Genomic DNA, 19,694 nt, shown 5'->3' on the forward strand with positions numbered 1-19,694 from the left:
ATTACTCAATTGACCTAAATAGTACGGGAAAGTGTGCCGACAATTACTGCTTATCTCGGAGAGGAGGGGGCAGAGTGGAGATGGAGCGTGTGCAGTTCTCTCACTTATAAATATGTCCATGTTCAACAATTGTTTAGCGCATCAGTAAGCGTTAGCCTTTCCCTGTACTCTCTTCAATCAGAACTGTGGTTGTCGCTCTGGGTTTCTGCGAACTAAATTGACAACGTTGGAAGATCTCCAACGTTCCTGGAAGGTCTCCAATAAAATTCATATCAAGAATCAATAAGGTTCCATAACAGAGTGCCCATGGGCAACTAGGAAGTTATCGAATCTGAACTGGTTTCATTTCGCTGTTTCTGGAGCATCTTCCGTTTCCCATCTCCCGCTTTGCCCGCCTTCAGATCGCGGGTGGCCGGTGTGTCCGGGAGGGCGCTTGAGGAGCGATGAGCGGGGCACTGCGTTCCGTGAGAAAGGGCATATCGTGTCCGTACCAGGACCCCAACTGTACTCGCATCGTGGAGACACTTTCTTCCTGGAATGAATCGGTGGTTAATGCCTACCGTCTGGTGGACCTTCCACCCGCCACCACCTCAGTGAGTAGTTCCCTTCCAATTTTGTTTTGTGATGCTGTCCTGTCTTTCCATGGTGATTACCACCTCTACGGGTGAGCGTGCAAGGGTATTTGAATCACCCCATTTGATGAATGCTTCTGATGAAGTAGAAGCAATAAAGGATAACCTTGAAGTTTCTATTATTATGTATAGTTTAGTGTAGTAATGCTTATTTGACCCTTTCAGTAGCAGGTATTCCCATTTTTACTGGTGATAAAGCAATATACATGAATGGCAGTTAATACTTAAGCCTGTGTGTCCAAAGGAGTTTGTTCCACAAAATATTTCACCAAAATAACTGCAGACATTTACTAGTCTATTTTCTCAGTACACGCTGTACTTTCAGTAAACGTCCCTTTTGACAGCTGTCCTTTTGAAACTCATGGAGGATTTTTTTCTTAGAAGTCAGTTCTGAATTCCAAATATTTTATAGACCAGCCAAAATACTGCAAGCCTTGCACATATAGTAGCTATGGAGTGCATAAAACATAGATGGTTAGTTTTGAAAACCAGTATTGATTAGTTACATTATGCGGTAGCATAATCATCCCTTAAATCTGAAACACACCTTGGCACCAGCATTTGATTTGGTTCATCCAATGCAATGCTACAGTTATTGCTTTTATTGACTGTTTATTTGCTGTATCACCTAGACACTATTATCTTCTCTGAAACACGATTGGATTTTAAGTTATTTACTTATATTTTTTATGTCATTGGGACTGTTCATCAGAGTTACATACACTACATAGGGATTGTGTTCATCAGTCTAAATACCAAAGCTGAGTTCTTACCTCTGAAAGAATGAGGTGTCAAGCCCCTTCAGTCAGTAAATATCACCTGACAGCTTTGATGAAATATCAAGATGGCTGTACATTCTGATATGACATTTGCCTGTGTTGTCCCTCAGCCTAACTGTGAGATACTGTGCACACGCATTTCAGTCATCAATGATTCCAGCTAAAATCACCCTGAAAGAGATACACTTCTATAACACAAGCTTGTTAGTCTGTTTGTCGTAAATGTAATATTTTCATGGTAATATCAAGGATGCTCATTCATTTCAGCTGGATTCGGGGTTGATTGGCAGCATGCACGCAAACGGCTCACTCGGAGAGAGAGAGAGAGAGAGAGAGAGAGAGAGAGAGAGAGAGAGAGAGAGAGAGAGAGAGAGAGAGAGAGAGAGAGAGAGAGCGAGAGAGAGAGAGGTTCTTCCCAGAATAAACAGCAGTTTGTGCATGCAGCAATTTGCAAACCAGGTTTTTGCATGACCAGACAGTTTAACTGATGTAGCCGAACAGCCAGAGAAAGCGACGTGTCTCTGTGATTTGATGTCCTCGTTATAAAAATAGCCCGTTGACATCTTGTGTTCCTCTACAAAACGTGGTGCCCCGGAGGCACTAGGATGTGTGCAAAAAGCAAATATGGAAATGCATGTTACTGTAATAGACGGCAAACACTTTCCATACGCCCTCTAGGATGGGACATGTCAACCGTCCAGTGACTCCTCAGCTTCTGCAGGCTTGTTGTATTGACACAGCTCACCTCAGTCATACGCTGAGATTAAGGATCAGCTGGAACATCTCATTCATTAAAAGGGACAGGAAAGTGAATTGCAACAACACATTCCCTGTGGTGGTTGATACTTTGGAGAAGAAGAAGAAGAAGGAAAAAAAACAGGTCTTCCAGAGATTAAATGTGCATAAAGCTATCAAACTGCCCTAACTCTGGGATGCCCGTTAGACAATCCTGTTAGTCATCACCTTGGGTCATGATGGCAATGGGGTGGCACAGCTGGCACAGCAGGTGGCACACTGCCTCATGGGAACAGTAGTTCTACTCAGTGATGTAAAGCAGGAAGCCTGCTGAAGTGTGAAGGGTGGCATTGAGGAAAGTACATCTATTAGGAATAAACCCCTCTGCATGTTGTGTACTGCACATACTATTACACAAGTGACTACAGGGGATAATAAAGGTTAATAAATGGGTCAAACAAAGTCAAGTTTTATGTTACAGTAATTAGTTCATGATGTATTCTGACACAAGAGATTTTGGCTGCTTGCCTGACAACAAATTGCTGTGGGTGAAAGCGCACTCTTTACTCTGAACATGAACATAACCATTCACACTTTGATACATCCACATGCAAGTCATTATTTCACATTAATCTCCAATGTAATTAAGTAAAGTACAACCCAGAATCCATCATTGTGCAGTTCAGGCAAAGCTTTTCATTTGAAAAGATTTTAAATGGCTTAAATATTGCTTAATTTATTGACTGCTCTTACAGTAAATCCCCTACTAAAATAATCAGATGGTCCCCAGTTGGAGAGCCAGTGCCACTGGTGAAGCCCAGCCAATGTAGAGCAACAATAACTGACGGAGGGATAGACAATTGACAGGAGAGAGATAGTGAGAGAGAGAGGAGAAAGAGTGAGAGAGAGAGAGAGTGAGAGAGATAGTGAGAGAGAAAGAGAGAGATAGTGAGATAGTGAGAGAGAGAGAGATAGTGAGAGAGAAAGAGAGAGATAGTGAGATAGTGAGAGAGAGAGAGATAGTGAGAGAGAGAGAGAGAGAGAGAGAGAGAGAGAGAGAGAGAGAGAGAGAGAGAGAGAGAGAGAGAGAGAGAGAGAGAGAGAGAGAGAGAGAGAGAGAAGAGAGATAGTGAGAGAGAGAGAGCGAGAGAGCGAGAGAGAGAGAGAGAGAGAGAGCGAGAGAGCGAGAGAGCGAGAGAGAGAGAGAGAGAGAGAGAGAGAGAGAGAGAGAGAGAGAGAGAGAGAGAGAGAGAGAGAGAGAGAGAGAGAGAGAGAGAGAGATAGTGAGAGAGAGAGAGAGAGAGAGAGAGAGATAGTGAGAGAGAGAAAGAGAGATAGAGATAGAGAAAGTGAGAGAGAGAGAGACAGAGAGAGAGACAGAGAGAGAGAGAGAGAGAGAGAGAGAGAGAGAGAGAGAGAGAGAGAGAGAGAGAGAGAGAGAGAGAGAGAGAGAGGTGGATGGTGGGAGGGGAGGCTGTGTTTACATGCTGGTGATGAATGAGTGTCCCCCTGGTCTGCCCCTTCACTGGTCTGCAGCCAGTAGCTCGCATGACAACAGCACCTGAAAGCTCAGGCATCCCAGAGAGAGACAAACAGAGGAGAACAGAAGAGGGAGGGAGGAAGAGTCCGAGTGGTAGAAGGAGAAGAACTGAAAGGTACAGGAAGAAGCGAGACGATGGAAAAGAAGAGATAAGATGCAAACGTCAAATGAAGGCATGTCTAAGGAGTTTAAAGTTTCTACATTAAGTCTAAAGTTTCTACATTAAGCATTTTACGGTTTTGCTTCTGGATCCTAAATTGACAGTCTGGCTGTTAGAGGCTTCTGACAGGGTTAAATCCCTGTATTGTGACCATAGAGACCTATGGGGAGATAGAGCCAGTAAGATGAAGATCTAGCCACATAGGTACACAGTATTGCTGCTCCACCACTAAAATGAATTATACGATTATTAGCACTGCCACGATCAGTCAGAATCCCCATGGATCAATCTGTTTGTGTGTTGGCGTGTCTGTGTGTGTGTGTGTGTGTGTATGTGTGGGTGTGTGTGGAAACGTGCAGGTGAGATGGTTGCAGCTTTATCTTCATCTGTTTGTTCAGCAGCAGGGCTTTGCTGGGCGCAGGTCATCCACTCCTTAATCATAGTCTCAGTGGGTGGGAGAAGAGGAGGATCTATTTGTTCTTGTATCGTTCATCCTCCCTACTTTCAACTGAACTCAGAGTATTATGAGCATACTAGTATGCACTGTACATATGTGTATATGTATGATATAGTTTACCCTCCTACCTCAGCACCGTCTAAACTCATTTGAGTAAAATCCTATCGTGAATGTGCAGGAAATATTTGAGTGGCTTCGTACGATACGCGGCTCATCTTTTTCGCCCGTCTCATTTGCGAGAGATTTACCTTCGACAGTAACATTCCGATTGAATAAGAGACAGCGGTATCTGCCCACAGATTCCCCTCTGTTTATTTCATCCTTTTCAAGGAAACAACCACTGCTGGTAATAGCGTGTGAGGCTTTCCAACGACTGTTTGAGATTACGGCCAGAAGCCTGCTCTGTCGGCACTGAGCCTGGCCCCCAGCCGAGGCACTTGTATCTCTTCTTACTGAGGGCCAAAATCACTATGTCAAGTCAGGGACAGGCTGCAGGGGCTTAAGGCGCACAACAGACTGACAGGCATGGCCACACGTACCTGACTGCAGAGTTTGATGGCAGCAGTTGGATGCCACCTCAGTACCTCGACGTGCCATGGACTTGCCTGTCCCCGAGCTGCCTGCGAAGTCGATAAGAGAGATCCTGTCTCCTTGTTTAGAGATGATCTCCCCGGGAGTCATGGTGGTAAACGACAACACATTGCAAACACCAGAGCAACTGATGGGAATGTGTTGGTTGTCCTTTCAGTTTATTGGAATTGTGTTCCAATGCAACGAATAGAGCTGGTACAAATGTACCATATAAAGTTGTTGGGTGATTACATTAAATCATCTCGGTGAAGACCACAGCTCTAAAAACGTCTACTACTTACACACAACTCATTATTTCCATCGGTCTGTGGTGGTAAGTATGATTCATTTTGTCACACTACAGTATATCCATCAACTTTCCCACGCACACTAAGAGTGGAGCCTATTGTCGCGAGGGAAGCAATCAATGCTTCCGGTTCTCTTAATGAGAGGAGAGATCACCGTGTACTTGCTACCAGACAGAGTTTTTGCACGGAGAGACTAAGGGAGATTCTCTTAGAACCCTGATGTTCCCATAGAAAAACCCACTCATTGAGGGTAATTGGCTAAATTACCCAACCCAATCAGCAGCTAAGCAATTTCCTAAATTCTGTGGAATATCATGAGGGTTGTGCTACCAACGTCAATACATTCTCCTTATAGTCTTTTAGTGCTAAAGTTTTTGAGGATTACCTGCTTAAACAACACATTGAAATCTGGATGTCAAACTGGGGTGTAGTTGAACATGCTGTGGTAAAGGGCCTTTAAGATTTCAGTACAACAGTATCAGTGTTGTTTTTTCAACTAATTAATACCAGTGTCAGAATTTCACCTTTGAAAACCTGCTTCTCATGTACAGTAGCTGTGGAAAGTATGAGGCAGATTGGATTAGATCTGGAGCATTACAGTTCATGGAATTAAAACATAAGGAAAATGGCAAATTGATACCTTTTCAAGTCCTTTTTGCATTCTTGATTTATCACCACTTAATTGTTCAATGAAGGTTGACAGCTTTTAAGATATTGCCTTTTATGTTCAGCTTCTCTTGGTTTCCAAATCTTCTTTGATATCAAGCAGTCCAGATTGACTTAAACTCCTCAGTGGCCCTAATACCTTCTTGTTGAATGAGAACATCATCCACTGACATCATTATTTATACCCCAGTTTACACAAAAAATCATCAAATCAACTACTTCAATGGATTGAGGTATAGTAGGGTAATCTATGAGGACCACGTTAAATAATGAAATGAGAATATTATCTCTATAATATCTCCCTCCAGCAACTCTACTCAGAACATTCATTGGATTCTAATCACCCCTTAATTATTTCCTGGCATATGTGGATAGTGAACATCTTTTTTTTGGGGGGGGGGGGGGGGGGGGGGGTTTAGTTTGTCTAATACAGGCACCTTTGAACTGTTTGATGTGTGAACTGGCAAAGTGTTCGGTTTTAGACTAAGTCCAGTTCAAACAGCCTCTTAACGGCTGTCAGACACTTCCACCTGGGTGAAACGTCGCAGGCGCTGTTTTCATCCCACTTAAGCCGAGGCATTCCTCGCTTTTTTTGTGTGCAGGTCTAAATGGATGTCGTTTTTTCCATGGCCTTTCAACGTATTTGTTTAGTCAGTTTCAATGTCATTTGCAAACTCCTTAGAAGTCATTGTTGGCATTATGATTTTTTGCACCCTTTCTTGTTTTTAACCTTTAGCACTTTGAGATTTTAGCTAAATATATAGTGCATTACAAATACAGGTATTATTATTATTGTTATTATCATTATTGTCCACTTCTATTTTCACTTTGCCTCCTTTTTGTAATTTTGTCTGTGGCTTTTCTCAGTGAAAATCCGTAAATAGGATTTTAATTAGAAGATTACATGTATGTTGATAGTTCAAAGGAGCATTTTTTCCTTATCATATCCAGCTGCCGTATAAAGATTGTGTCATGGCATTTAAATGCCACCATGACCACGGGGTCAACAGAAGCACTATGGACACTGCACAAAAAACTAATCCCCTCTCTTTAATCTCCACATCCCTGCATTCCCCCATCCTCCCTATCTTCATTCATTACATCTAATCATGATATAATCACATTAACACTCAGACCTGTGCTCACAGACAGTTCTAGACTCCCTGACTAAACTACTGGATCCTTCTTGCGTGCTGCAGGACAGAGCGAGACAAGGCTACCAAGCGGAGCTCACACCCTGGGTGAATTGACTAGGACAGATGTATCACAGAATATCATATCTGTGAGATGACAGATATGATATTTTGCTTCGTTTTTATTTATTTCATCACGGCTTTGTTGTCGCAGAGATGATTCCTTTTGATTGTGGTTCTCCTGCGGCGTCGACAAAGCGCTCAAGCAGGATGTGCCGCCCACAGCTACTGTACTCAACCAACCAAATGTTCTCTTCATTAAAACCATCCTGCAGATTATCTGAATAAGACCTCAAGTAGATAACAATGGAGAGGGCTGAAATGCAAAATGAGGTGAAGTCCCTGTTCCTGTTTTGATTTGAGGTAGTCTGGGAACACGACACTGTAACAGCTACTTCCAATTTGAGACATTAAAGAATGCATTTTGTGGGAGTGAAAGTGCACCGCTAAATTGAACATCTCGGATCTCTCGGCTTTTCTTCAGTCCAAAATGGAAAGCGAGATTTTTCTTAGGGGCTTGAATATGTCTCAATAAGACTATTTATGAGTGAGTCAGTGAGACACAGGTATTGTTGCCACTGCCTCGTGGGAGTTGAAAGACCTGCAGAAAGCAGTGTGAGGAGACAAGGAGGGTGCTTTGTGATTGATAGAAGTACAGACAGGAAAGATTGAGAAGCAGATGGTTTGGTTCAGATGGATTGATAGAGAATGGGGTTGTCATACAGTATTGTACTTCTGCCGTGACTGAAGCCTATGGAGTTGAAAATAAATATACTGTTGAAAAGCCAAGGATCTATACATTCAGAAAATGGAGTCCAAGCATTTCGAATCCGGATTTGTTTCTGAACATCGGAAAAAACTGTGTGTGTGTGTGTGTGTGTTTGGTGTACCTGTATGTAACATGTGAGTTGTTCATGTGATTTGTCTCCTGTCCACCTACTCCATTGAATTCATCCACACATAAATCCCTTTCCTTATTACCCATACTCACACATTGACAGCTGCACAGGTCTATGGTCTTCGCATTCTCTTGATAATAGTGCACAGACACAACACAATGATGGACCAGTATATAGAAGGAAAGGTTTTCTCTCTGTTGACAATGTTGGGTATGCATCCTGGCTATCACTGTTTCTGAATTGTGAGAAACCAAATATAGAACACAACAACATTATGATTCACCATTCCGTCCACAATAAACCCAGCTGCAAAGCATCATGTCACAATGCTTTATATGTTGCCGTCTTCTTTTCTTTAAGAGTTCCAATTAAGACGTTTCATCGAACCAGGCAGAGTCCATGCATGTCTCATTGTATGATATCAATGTGCAGTTCCAATGCATTTAGAATACATAGTTATATGTAAACCAAACCCTTAACTGGCAAATGAACTGGTAAAACGAAATGGAAAATGAAGATGACGTATGCTGAGCGGTAGCGTGCCAACTGTGAAAATGTTCATTGACCATTCCCCTTTGGCTATAGTTGTAATTAGCACATGCAAATGTTACTGTAAGCGAGCAGCGAGTCTGGACTTAGAGTCTGGTCTTAACTGCTCAGAAGGCTCCATCAGTCAGTCAGTATGTTGAACGAGTACAGCTGCCCCTCGGCTGCTTGTCCACGTTCAGACCATATTTCCTGTGTAGATTTGAGTGACAATCAAATGGGTTTGGAAAAGCAAGTGGGCATCCTGGCATCTCGTGTTTGTTGGATCCTGCTGGGGGATACAGGGAGCAAGAATGAGGAAATGAAATAAGGATTTGAATGCTTAATTGCATTCATAGAAGTGAGGGGAGAGGGTGCAGAGACATAGAATGGTAACAGTATAATATTATAGTATTATAGTGGGTGGTGTATTCAACAAATTGTGTGGGTCGATGAGGAACAAAACAGTGCTCTAAATTCTTGTGTCTTTCAAATGTTTAATAAGCCTGAATTTAGAGCACTGTTTTGCATTCTTTCATTAAGACATGTTCAAAACAGTCTATGTACTTACCTGTGAACATTTTGCCACCTTGAATTTTCCTCCCACTCCTTTGTATAACTATAGAATAAAATAACACACTGTATGATTAGAGCTCATCTTGCTCTAGCATGCATAACTAAGGTTGAGGTGTACTCCAATTAATGTATGTAATTATTATTATGGATATATATTCATATATTGAATTATTAACATTTGTAAACAAATGATTACATTGTTCGTACAATGAAGAAGGTCAAAATGTATCAGGTATCTGTTTAGACTTCAGTAGCGATTTAAGTGGATATACATTAATTTCAGGTGTTATTCATGTGTTTTCATGTTTTGAATTGCACTTTACTGGATGTGTATGTGAAATACCTTTTAGTGGCCATGGCAGGTAAGCTAGATCATAGCAATCAGATCAACTGCTGCCTGTTAACTATTGTAAACCATGTTCACATGCAGTACTCTTGTTCACCTGTAGGTGGCCAAAGTACAAGAGACACGCCACGCTTTCCCAACAGTGGATGTGCCTGACCATGCTCACTACACTATAGGGGTGGTCATTCTGGCCATTGGCATTACAGGAATGGTTGGAAACTTCCTGGTCATCTATGCTTTCAGCAGGTACGTTACCCTTGGTCCCTGGAACAGTTTGGATTTCCACTCCATCCGTACTGTTGGTTGAATGGCAAGCTGATATCAGACATCGTATCTGTGGGACTAAGCGTACAAAAACTTCATCTGGTACTGATATACTGTAAATACATGGTCTATTTTGCCTGTCTTGCCACTGGGGCAGTACTTTTCAGGGTGAACTGCTTAGTATTTTCACTGTAGATGTCGAACCCCTTCATCTATGACCGCATATTAGAAAGGCTTGATGTGCATCTATATAAGATTAAAGTATATTTTGCTGGCAGATATTTTTTAAGAAAAAAAAAGAAAAAATTTAAACCCACATCGAATACTAGGCTTGAGGTCAATTGGTTCTGTTTGTTGAAGGGCTCTCACTGCTTTGTGTTACCATAATTCTCCTACCACTTCATTTTGAAAACTTATGATTCATTGAACATAAAGACAAACCCTTGCTAATGTAAACACACACATACACTCTGTAATATATATTTCTCCATTTCTATTCAAGGAAAACCAGAAGAATGACGAATTAAACCGTAAACATATTGTGTCTGAATGAAAAGAAACCATGCGACGACAGAACAAAGACCATATGATTGGAATTTCACCTGTTCCCTTGCATGTACGTGTGTGCGTGTGTTTGTGTGTGCGTATAGGAGCAGATCTCTGCGGACTCCAGCAAACATGTTCATAATAAACCTGGCCATCACTGACTTGCTGATGTGTGTCACCCAGGCACCTATATTCTTCACCACAAGCATGCACAAAAGATGGATCTTCGGAGAAAAGGGTAAGCTCTCACTTCTGACTCACTGGGTCAATCAAATACAACACACAATGACTTCAGTACAATAGCAAGGTCATTATCAAAATTCCAAGAACTGCATTTAGTTGATACTTTCTGGATTGCTTCCTTAATTGCTTTCCTTGAAGGATGTTTCCAATTATTTTTGTGGAAAGGAAAGACACACAGTGTGAAAATGGGCGTTGGTGAGGGAAAATTAGAAGATGAAATGTGTTCTTTTTTATTAAAGGTAAAATGCATTCCAGTGAATGAGATGTTGCCCAGAGAGCCAGTACAGTGACCCTGAATACATGTCTTAGAAACAACAAAATGGTGTGTCTTTAGACAGCAAATGTATACCTACTGTACAGTTATGCAGTAGCTCATATCATTGTTAAATAGGTCTTTGGCATTTCAGAAATGTGTTGATTGAGATTTTCTTTTTCATTCTGCATATTTAAAGATACCCAGCATACAAAGCTTCACATCATTTTTCCTCCTCTGTACATTTTATTCCACCGATTTTTTTTGAAATACTGTTCAATTCAGGGTTAATAAAAATCATAATGAACTGAAAAATCACAGATTTATTTCCTAAAATATGAAAGAAGTGAACAGGCTACTGGCTAAGCCATTTCAGCTCTCTCCCTAATTGCATAACACTCAATTACACTGGGATTGGGAAAAAAGCTCACTCTATCTGAAAACAACAAATTACAGTCAACTAATGTTTGGGAAGCAGACCCTCACACATCACATGCATATCATCTGAACAATAGCTTAGAAAGAACAGATGAACTTCAACTTCTATGGAACTCAATCTGCAAACGCAATTTAAAAAAATTGACATATCAAAACTGAACTGCTAAATGTTCCTGTCCGTTTTAAAAGTATTAATCTGCTTTGGAGATAACTGTAAATAATGAACATATTGAATGTTTTTGAGCTAGCTCAATAGTCATTAGTTCCTAAGTAACGAATGACCTTCAAAATGTTGACATTTACAATTATCATTAAGATCAATAGCACACACAAATCTACTGACCCATGTAGATAATTACATCAAATAGACTGAGCAGCATTAGATGTCTTCAAGTGGATTTCCTGTTTAGTAACATTTGGTAGCACTAATGCACACCTCAAGCCTGACAAATATATAGTTGCAAACACTTTTAATCCGTTTTTTATTTGAGTCAATAATAATAAAGATGTCATATTGGCACTGCCTTACCTGAACTATGGCACAGGAGGATTGTATAACCAACAGACTCTGAAACCTCAAAAGAAAGGAAATTAAAATGACCACCATGACCCTAACTACCGATGCACAAACACGGTTATTTCAAATCTACTGAACTGCTAAGTTGGTCCACTTTGCTTCAAACATAATATACATGAGGAAATATGTTGTTTATACATAAATATAATTAAAGTAGTTAAAATGATGAATTACTGGTGGTGGTCATTCAAATGACCTTTCTTTTTAGGCTTTTCACAAACCCTAACTCTCCAAATGAACCATTAGTTTTTTGTTTTTAAGAAACGTAAGGGGTCATCGTGGGCCACTGAGCATGGAACGACCCCGGGAAGAACCGTATTGATGAAGATATGTATGAACATGGAGGTGTGGGGTCATCATGGGTTAAGGACAAACTGTGTCCTCAACCTGGACCACCATGGGGAGTTTTGTGTGTATGTGTGTGTCTGGATGTTCTTCATGCATCCAGGAATACGTGCCTCTGGGGGAATTGTACTGGATATTTAGGTGTGTGTGTGCGTGCGTGCGTGTGTGTTAGGTGTGAATGTGTGAACATGTGAAACTCACACTTACAGGAAGCCACCCTCCTATCTGGTGCTCTTACCATTTTGCAGGCTGTCCTTCTGATGGACCTGGTTACTGGTCACCAGTTTAAAAAACAAGGCTTCTAAACACAGGGACATGAAATAAAGACACCATCAGCAGCTCTCTCGCTTTCCCACTTTATACCACCACCACTTTCTTTTTGCTGTTCACTTTCCATTAAATGTGACGAGAGTGGGACTGTAACAGGATAAAAGCAGGTTCTTACAATCATCTGAGTTTGTGAACCCATCTGCAAATTGTTTATTTGGGAGTGTGTCTGATAATCAGCCTGCCTATTTGTCCATGTACTGTATATCTGCCTGTCTGTCTATACTCTTACGAAGTATACACACTCTCTCCCTCTCACCCTCCCTCTCACCCTCCCTCTTTCTTTCTCTCTCACCCTCCCTCCCTCTCACCCTCACTCTCTCCCTCTCTCCCTCCCTCCCTTCCTCCCTCCCTCTCGCCCTCCCTCCTTCACCCTCACTCTCACCCTCCCTCCCTGTCACCCTCACTCTCTCCCTCTCACCCTCCCTCCCATACCCTCTCTCCCTCCTAGGTTGTGAGCTCTACGCGTTCTGTGGGGCTCTGTTTGGGATCTGTTCCATGATCACTCTAACTGTGATCGCTGTGGACCGCTACTTCGTCATCACGCGCCCGCTGGCCTCCATTGGTGTCATGTCCCGTAAACGAGCCTTCCTCATCCTTGTGGGGGCCTGGCTTTACTCCCTGGGCTGGAGCCTGCCTCCCTTCTTTGGCTGGAGTGAGTCCACACACCCACAGACACAGACAGACTCACTCTCTCTCTCACACACACACACACACATATGCTCAGCAACCACACTGACACCTCTACACAGACTTAAACTCCCACATGCACACACACACACACACGCACACACACACGCACACACACACACACACACTATGAGACACAGTGAACACATTGCTTTGGCCTTGCACTAGGTTTGGGACAAGCTATTCAGAAGCCAGGTTGGCATGACTCAGTCTGATTGTGTGCGTGTGTGTGTGTGCTGTAGACAGAGGAAGATGGTGTGGGAGTGTGAGGGACGGAGTGAAAATCTAAAACATCTTGTCTGGCTGGGTGAGGCCTTCTTAGATGTGCCATCCCGAGCTCTGCAGTGGCTAGGCCGAGGATAAGGCTTTGGCTGCGGGATCAGAGATAGCTGAGCTGGCTCAAAGACGTCTGACTGGGTAGAACGTTGAATGAAAGGTTATGGGAAGATGGGGAATGATTTGCTTCTCACAACCCCTGCAGCTGCCAGGCCTAACTTTAAACACCCAACAGAGTGAGAGAGTGGGAGGTTGGAGGGGAGAGGAGAGTTGATGGGCTGGTTGCCTGCCCTCGAGGAGCCTGCGTCAGGGGACTGCGTGCGTTCGCATCTCTTCAGTAGCGTTTCCCAGCCACTCCAGTCCCATCAAATCACATGAAGGACTCCTTAAACGAATCTGACGGCTTTTGCCCGCCTCTGCGCCGCTGATTACCAAGTCAGCCCTCCCCATCAGAGAAAAAAACACATCAGAAAACATGAAAGATGGAACCCAAAAAATGTATGTCACGCACTTTCATTGTCGGGCATTCATTGTAACAAGTGATTGGTGTGACTGACAGTTCCGTGTCAACGAATGACACTCCAGGGACAGCTTGAAGTTGTCAGCGCCGTGAAAAGAGGCTGTGCTTTGACAGCGTCTTACCTTTGGCTCTGCCCCCCACTTCCATTCCGGGTGGTCCTTGAATTGCCTTTTTCAACACTTCTCCTTTTCTCTACACTCCCCCCCCCACAACCACCACCCCACCCCCCACACCCCCACAGGTGCTTATGTCCCCGAAGGCCTGTTGACCTCCTGCACGTGGGACTACGTGACCTTCACCCCCTCCGTGCGCGCCTACACCATGCTGCTCTTCATCTTCGTCTTCTTCATCCCCCTCATCATCATCATGTACTGCTACGTTTTCATCTTCAAGGCCATACGCCACACCAACAAGTAAGTCAGCGAGAGAGAGAGAGAGAGAGAGAGAGAGAGAGAGAGAGAGAGAGAGAGAGAGAGAGACAGAGCGAGCGAGGCAGGCAGTCCCGTGTACATGGGCTACGTGTGCGCGCGCGTGTTTTCGCATCCCGATGTGTACTGGTTGTGTTCCGCTCCGTAGGGCTGTCTGCAAAGTGGGAGGCTCCAACGGGAGCAGCAGAGACTCCATCAAGAGCTTCCGCCGTCTGAAGAACGAGTGGAAGATGGCGAAGATCGCTCTCATCGTCATCCTCCTCTACGTCATCTCCTGGTCCCCCTACTCCATCGTGGCCCTGACGGCCTTCGCCGGGTGAGCCCCCGGAGACGCCGCGTCGCCTTTGTCTGTCACACGCAGCCATGGCAACCTGGTATTAGTCCTCTGTTTGCCATTTACAGTGTCTCTCCTTGGGTCTGTCTCTCGTGCAGGTATGCAGACATTCTGACGCCCTACATGAACTCAGTTCCTGCTGTGATTGCCAAGGCTTCAGCCATCCACAACCCCATCATCTACGCCATCACCCACCCCAAGTACAGGTAACCCATTTCGGTCTGGCGCCATGGAAACTCTGACCTGTTGGCGTGCCTCTTAAGCCTCTTCCCTTGCCTATTTTGGGCACCATTATAATATGGGAGAGAAAGTAATCTGCATTTTCATTGTGGCACCTCAGCGGTTAGAAGTCAGCATCAGCAGAGAATATGGGTCAGATAAGCATCTGCTTATTCAACATACTGTATCCTAATTGTGAGGTCACCTACCCACCAGGGGTGATTTCATTTGACTAATACGCACCGGCCCAGTTAACCGTCCATCCCATCAGGATAGATCAAATCTGAGAGAAACTCTCCCGTCAAGCTAAGCTAGCTTGTGCTCGGCCTGAATTCTGTTGACCATCAATTAACCTGAATGTAAAATCATCTGGACATTGTTTTATGTTTAATATCTGGGACATCTGAACTGCTGTGAACAGTGCTAAGTGCTTTCGAGGGAGTTCACAGCTGATGGGTTGCTCATTGGCTGTGGTCTGATTCATAGTGGCATGTCCAGAGCCAACGATTTCCTTTAAAACAATACGATTTGGGAGTGTGGTAAGCTCAATCACTGTCATTATTCCTCATGAACCTAGAACCAGGGTTTAACCTGGTATCGTACCTTTGAGGGCGATTCCTGGTACTGCACATTTGAACAGACCCATACTAATCCTTGGTCAGAAATAGCCAAAATAGCACCATAGCAACAACTTGTATAGCGAGATGGTATTTAAATGGCCCAAGCTTTGGTTAAGGTGGAAATGTTCGCATTATGTGGTATCTACCAGACAATAAAGAGACTCGCATGTCACCATATAAGAAAGGACAGACATGTAGTTCCTCCCTTTGTAAACAGTTACTTACCAAGCTATTGGTAAGTAATTAGCTGCACCTATTACCTGAACCTTCCTACTAGCTGAACCCTTTGGACCTACATCTCAGTGTCCTCCCTTCACCATCTCTGTTCCCAGATTAGCCCTGGCCAAGTACATCCCGTGCCTGGGGGCCCTGTTGTGTGTGCGCCCCCGAGAGCTGCGCTCCTACAGCAGTAGCTTCATGTCCACACGGCGCTCCACAGTCACCAGCCAGACCTCGGACATCAGCCACAACTTCAGACGCACCAGCACAGTCAAGTCCCGTCTCTCCTCTGTCTCTGACAGCGAATCGGTAAGACAGTGTGTGTGTGTGTGTGTGTGTACCTCTGTCTGTTTGTGTCGAGACGTACAGTACAGGATACTGAACTATTATGTTTGCACTTTAAGCAGGGCTGGACAGACACCGAGGCGGAACTGACAGGTTCGGGCTCCAGGCCTGCTAGCCGTCAGGTATCCTGTGATATCAGCAAGGACACGGCTGAGCTGCCTGATTTCAAGCCCTCGGGCTCCTCCAGCTTCAAGTCCAAGATCAGGAACCATGACTCAGGCATTTTTGAGAAGGTACAATCACAGCCCCATTGAAAGATGTTGCCATGTCTGAGTGCGCAGTATCGACCCATTCCATATGGAACACGTGTGTCTGTGTTCTTGCTTGTGTGGGGTTTGTGTCTGTGTTTATGTATGTATCGAACAAACATGAGAATGCCGTACATGTGACCATACACACTTGCAAATGATGTGATATCAACATCAATGAGAGTTTATGACAGTTACAAAGAATTCCCGCTGACTCGCTTGAGAGCTTACATTTGTTTTTGCATTCCACCCGCTAATACAGCACCAACAGCAGTTTGCCTTTTTATATCTCAGATTGAGCCCTACAACTCTGGTGAAAACAGCAGCTGTAGTCCATACATGCTGTAATGCTCTAACAAGACTGAGGGGAAACTGAGTAGTATTCCAACTTCCATCAGGAAGGATTCATGGGGCCAAATCTGCCTCAAATCTAATAAACAGGTTTTTGGCCTGGAATGTGCCTCTGGATTTGTGTCAGCCAATCACATCGCTCGAGGGCTGATCTTGTATTTCTCAGAGACAGGATGTTGACATGCATCTTGGATAGATACAAGTATCTGTTGAGTGAGCTCTGTGGGAGGGCATTAGACCAGGCAGATGGTATTAATGTCATGTCCTTAATGTGTAATGGTTACTTGGGATGTGAGAAGGTTTACAGTAGGTTTATTGTACTTACAGAAGTATTTATGAGTTTTCATCCAAAGGAGTAAACATGTGTATGTTATTTTAGAGGTGAGAGAAGCAGTGCATCCTAGAACCTGTAGTGGCGGATAAGTTGAATTGTTGTGCCGTGGGATCAAAACTCGGACGGTTTCTTGACCCTGTTCCAGCACTGCCATCCATTAGCAGTCCAGCTTAGCAGTGGATTAGAACGTGTGTCCCACACTGTGACAGTAGGCCTACGTTCTAAACCCTTTAAACCCCACTTTTTGGATTTCCCTTTCAGTGACCTTAGTGACCTCGGGAATTCTTGGTTGTGATGGGATTCAACTGGGAAACGAGCACGTCTGGGGCAAATGTGTCTGTGCCATTCGAGGCACGTTTGCATTTTAATCATTTGTGCCCTAATTTTAATCCCAGACGTTGTGTATTTTGGGGAATAATCTTTTAGGGACATGAGTGGGAGTGAGGCTGCTCTTTGTGCTGCGAAATATGCTTTCCAGCTTGAATGAGAAAATCCCATTTGCGGATTTAATGGTTGAAAAAAACCGGTGAGTTTTTAGATTGAGATGTTAAGTACCCTGGTTCAGATGATCCGCAGTGACATGAGATAGATGTCCTGCAACTCACAGCACTCGCAGTGATCCCTTTTCATCAGTGTGGTGCAAACCAAATCATGCACCAATAAAGGGATTTCATGTGGTTTGCCTTTGATGAGCACGTTTCATGTGAATGTGTTTCAAATGGATGTCATCCATCAGGCTCATTACACAGACTCAGTCAAGTCAAATCACTAATGGACATGTGCACACTGGAAACACACTTTTTTTGATTATGAAACCACTTGTTACCTTATCTCAACTGCTTCTCTTTCCCTTCAGACCTCATATGACACAGATATGTCCATGGCAGGTGTGGGCCATTATGAGCGAGGACAACCTCCAGCTGTAAGTATTGACAAGAGACCCAACAGTCAATCAATTCATAGTTTGTGTCCCCATTGATCTGCTGGGCCAGCAAAGACTGGGCTCCATGTATGATAATGAACCAACCCCAGATGACCAAGGCTCCATGTTAAATTCGATCAAATCCAGGAAACCGCCATTTCTACAGTTACCGAAACCAATACGGCGCCTGGTCTATCAGTACGCTTCGGACCAATCCTCCTAGTCAAATGATTAAAGGTGCAGGCTCATTTGTTCCTGCGCACAACCTGACAGTACTCGCCATTAGCTCTCCAGGAGGCATGGTAACAACAGAAGAAAGGAGGAAGTGGCCTTATTAAATCACTGTTGTTTAATCTCAATAAATGTCAAGCAGATTAAATGGGTTTATGAATGAGCGACAGAATTAACTGCCCGAAAACATTCTGGTTGTCTAACTTCCTCTCCCTGCGAGGGGAATATTGCCACTTGCTATTTCATTTGGAAGTCGACTCAGATAATGTCAAAGTATGAACGATGCTGGCTGATTAAGGTGACATGAGGAACATAGGAATTACTCTGGGCTAAAGAGACAAAATATTGAGAGATGTTATCTTCTTGATAGACTGAACGATACGACCGTCTTTTAGACAGAAATAATCAATGTTCCCCCATGTCTCCATGGATAATCAACACAGAAAGTCCACTGTACATCTTAAAATGTTGTCTTCTCTCTTCTCATGTTGACAGAACGCTGACTTGGAAGGATCTGTGACAAGAGGAATGATTGGTCGGATTCCCAGCATTGTCATCACATCAGAGTCCAGCCCCTTCCTAGCTGTCCTTCGAGCCAGCTCCCGCTCCTCACGCACCCGAGCGTTCAACGGCATCATCGGGGCTGGGGATGTCACTATGGAGACAATGGGGAGGGTTCAACAAGGTCCGACCATACCTGCCAACATCATCGATTCTGCTGCTCCAACCGTCTGATTCCCTTCACCTGTATTTATTTGTATTATATGTACGAGCGTAAAGTCAAGTCTAGTTGTGTTTTCAACTTTTCTATGGGTCTTGGTCACCTTTATGTTAATGCTGTGTGTTTTATTTGATTTAGTTAGTTACCAAACAAGGATGACAGGAAGTTGCCAAGTTTACTGGCTGAGTAAATGGTGTTTTATTTTATTTGACTTTTATCTTCTGAGGCTTTGAGTCAGGAAGTCCCAAACTCACACAAAGGTAAACTATTTCAAACACTGTTCACAACCTAAATCCTCTCCTGCTGTCTTAGATGTTCAGGAAGCTGAATGAGTTGGGTAGACAGAAATGGTGCTGACTGTGTGTGTGTGTGTGTGTGTGTGTGTGTGTGTGTGTGTGTGTGTGTGTGTGTGTGTGTGTGTGTGTGTGTGTGTGTGTGTGAGCGTGTGTGAGCGTGTGTGAGCGTGTGAGCGTGTGTGAGCGTGTGTATGCGTGTGTATGCGTGTTTATGTGTGTGTCTGTGTGTGTGTGTTTCTGTGGCAGCATGGGTTTGACTCAAGAGAGCCACAGAGGGATATTGTACTGATCTATCTGGGCCAGGAGTCACAGAGGACAGGCAGTGGGGGTGGGAAATGTCAGGTTCTCCAGGATATTGATTCAAATCCCCCTCTCTGACTGTAGGTGTCAACAGAGAGAGGGAAGTAAAAGGAGGGAGTAGAGGGGGGCAGAGGGAGGGGGAGAGGGGGGCAGAGGGAGGGGGAGAGGGGGGCAGAGGGTGGGAGAGAGGGGGGCAGAGGGAGGGGGAGAGGGGGCAGAGGGAGGGAGAGAGGGGGGCAGAGGGAGGGAGAGAGGGGGGCA

General features: G+C 44.0%; 1 protein-coding gene across 1 annotated transcript; it reads left to right on the top strand.

The window, feature by feature from the left end:
* The first annotated feature begins 443 nt into the window (after positions 1 to 443).
* Positions 444 to 18,851, top strand: opn4a (opsin 4a (melanopsin)). The gene is made up of 12 exons (XM_067235687.1): positions 444 to 593; positions 2,152 to 2,160; positions 9,490 to 9,632; positions 10,301 to 10,434; positions 12,831 to 13,034; positions 14,107 to 14,278; positions 14,442 to 14,609; positions 14,726 to 14,833; positions 15,799 to 15,994; positions 16,093 to 16,263; positions 17,820 to 17,885; positions 18,612 to 18,851. The coding sequence occupies exons 1-12, from the start codon at positions 444 to 446 to the stop codon at positions 18,849 to 18,851; spliced, it is 1,761 nt and encodes a 586-aa protein (XP_067091788.1).
* The last annotated feature ends 843 nt before the right edge of the window (positions 18,852 to 19,694 follow it).

Source organism: Osmerus mordax, chromosome 5, assembly GCF_038355195.1.
Source record: "Osmerus mordax isolate fOsmMor3 chromosome 5, fOsmMor3.pri, whole genome shotgun sequence".
In the NCBI taxonomy this organism is placed as follows: domain Eukaryota; kingdom Metazoa; phylum Chordata; class Actinopteri; order Osmeriformes; family Osmeridae; genus Osmerus; species Osmerus mordax.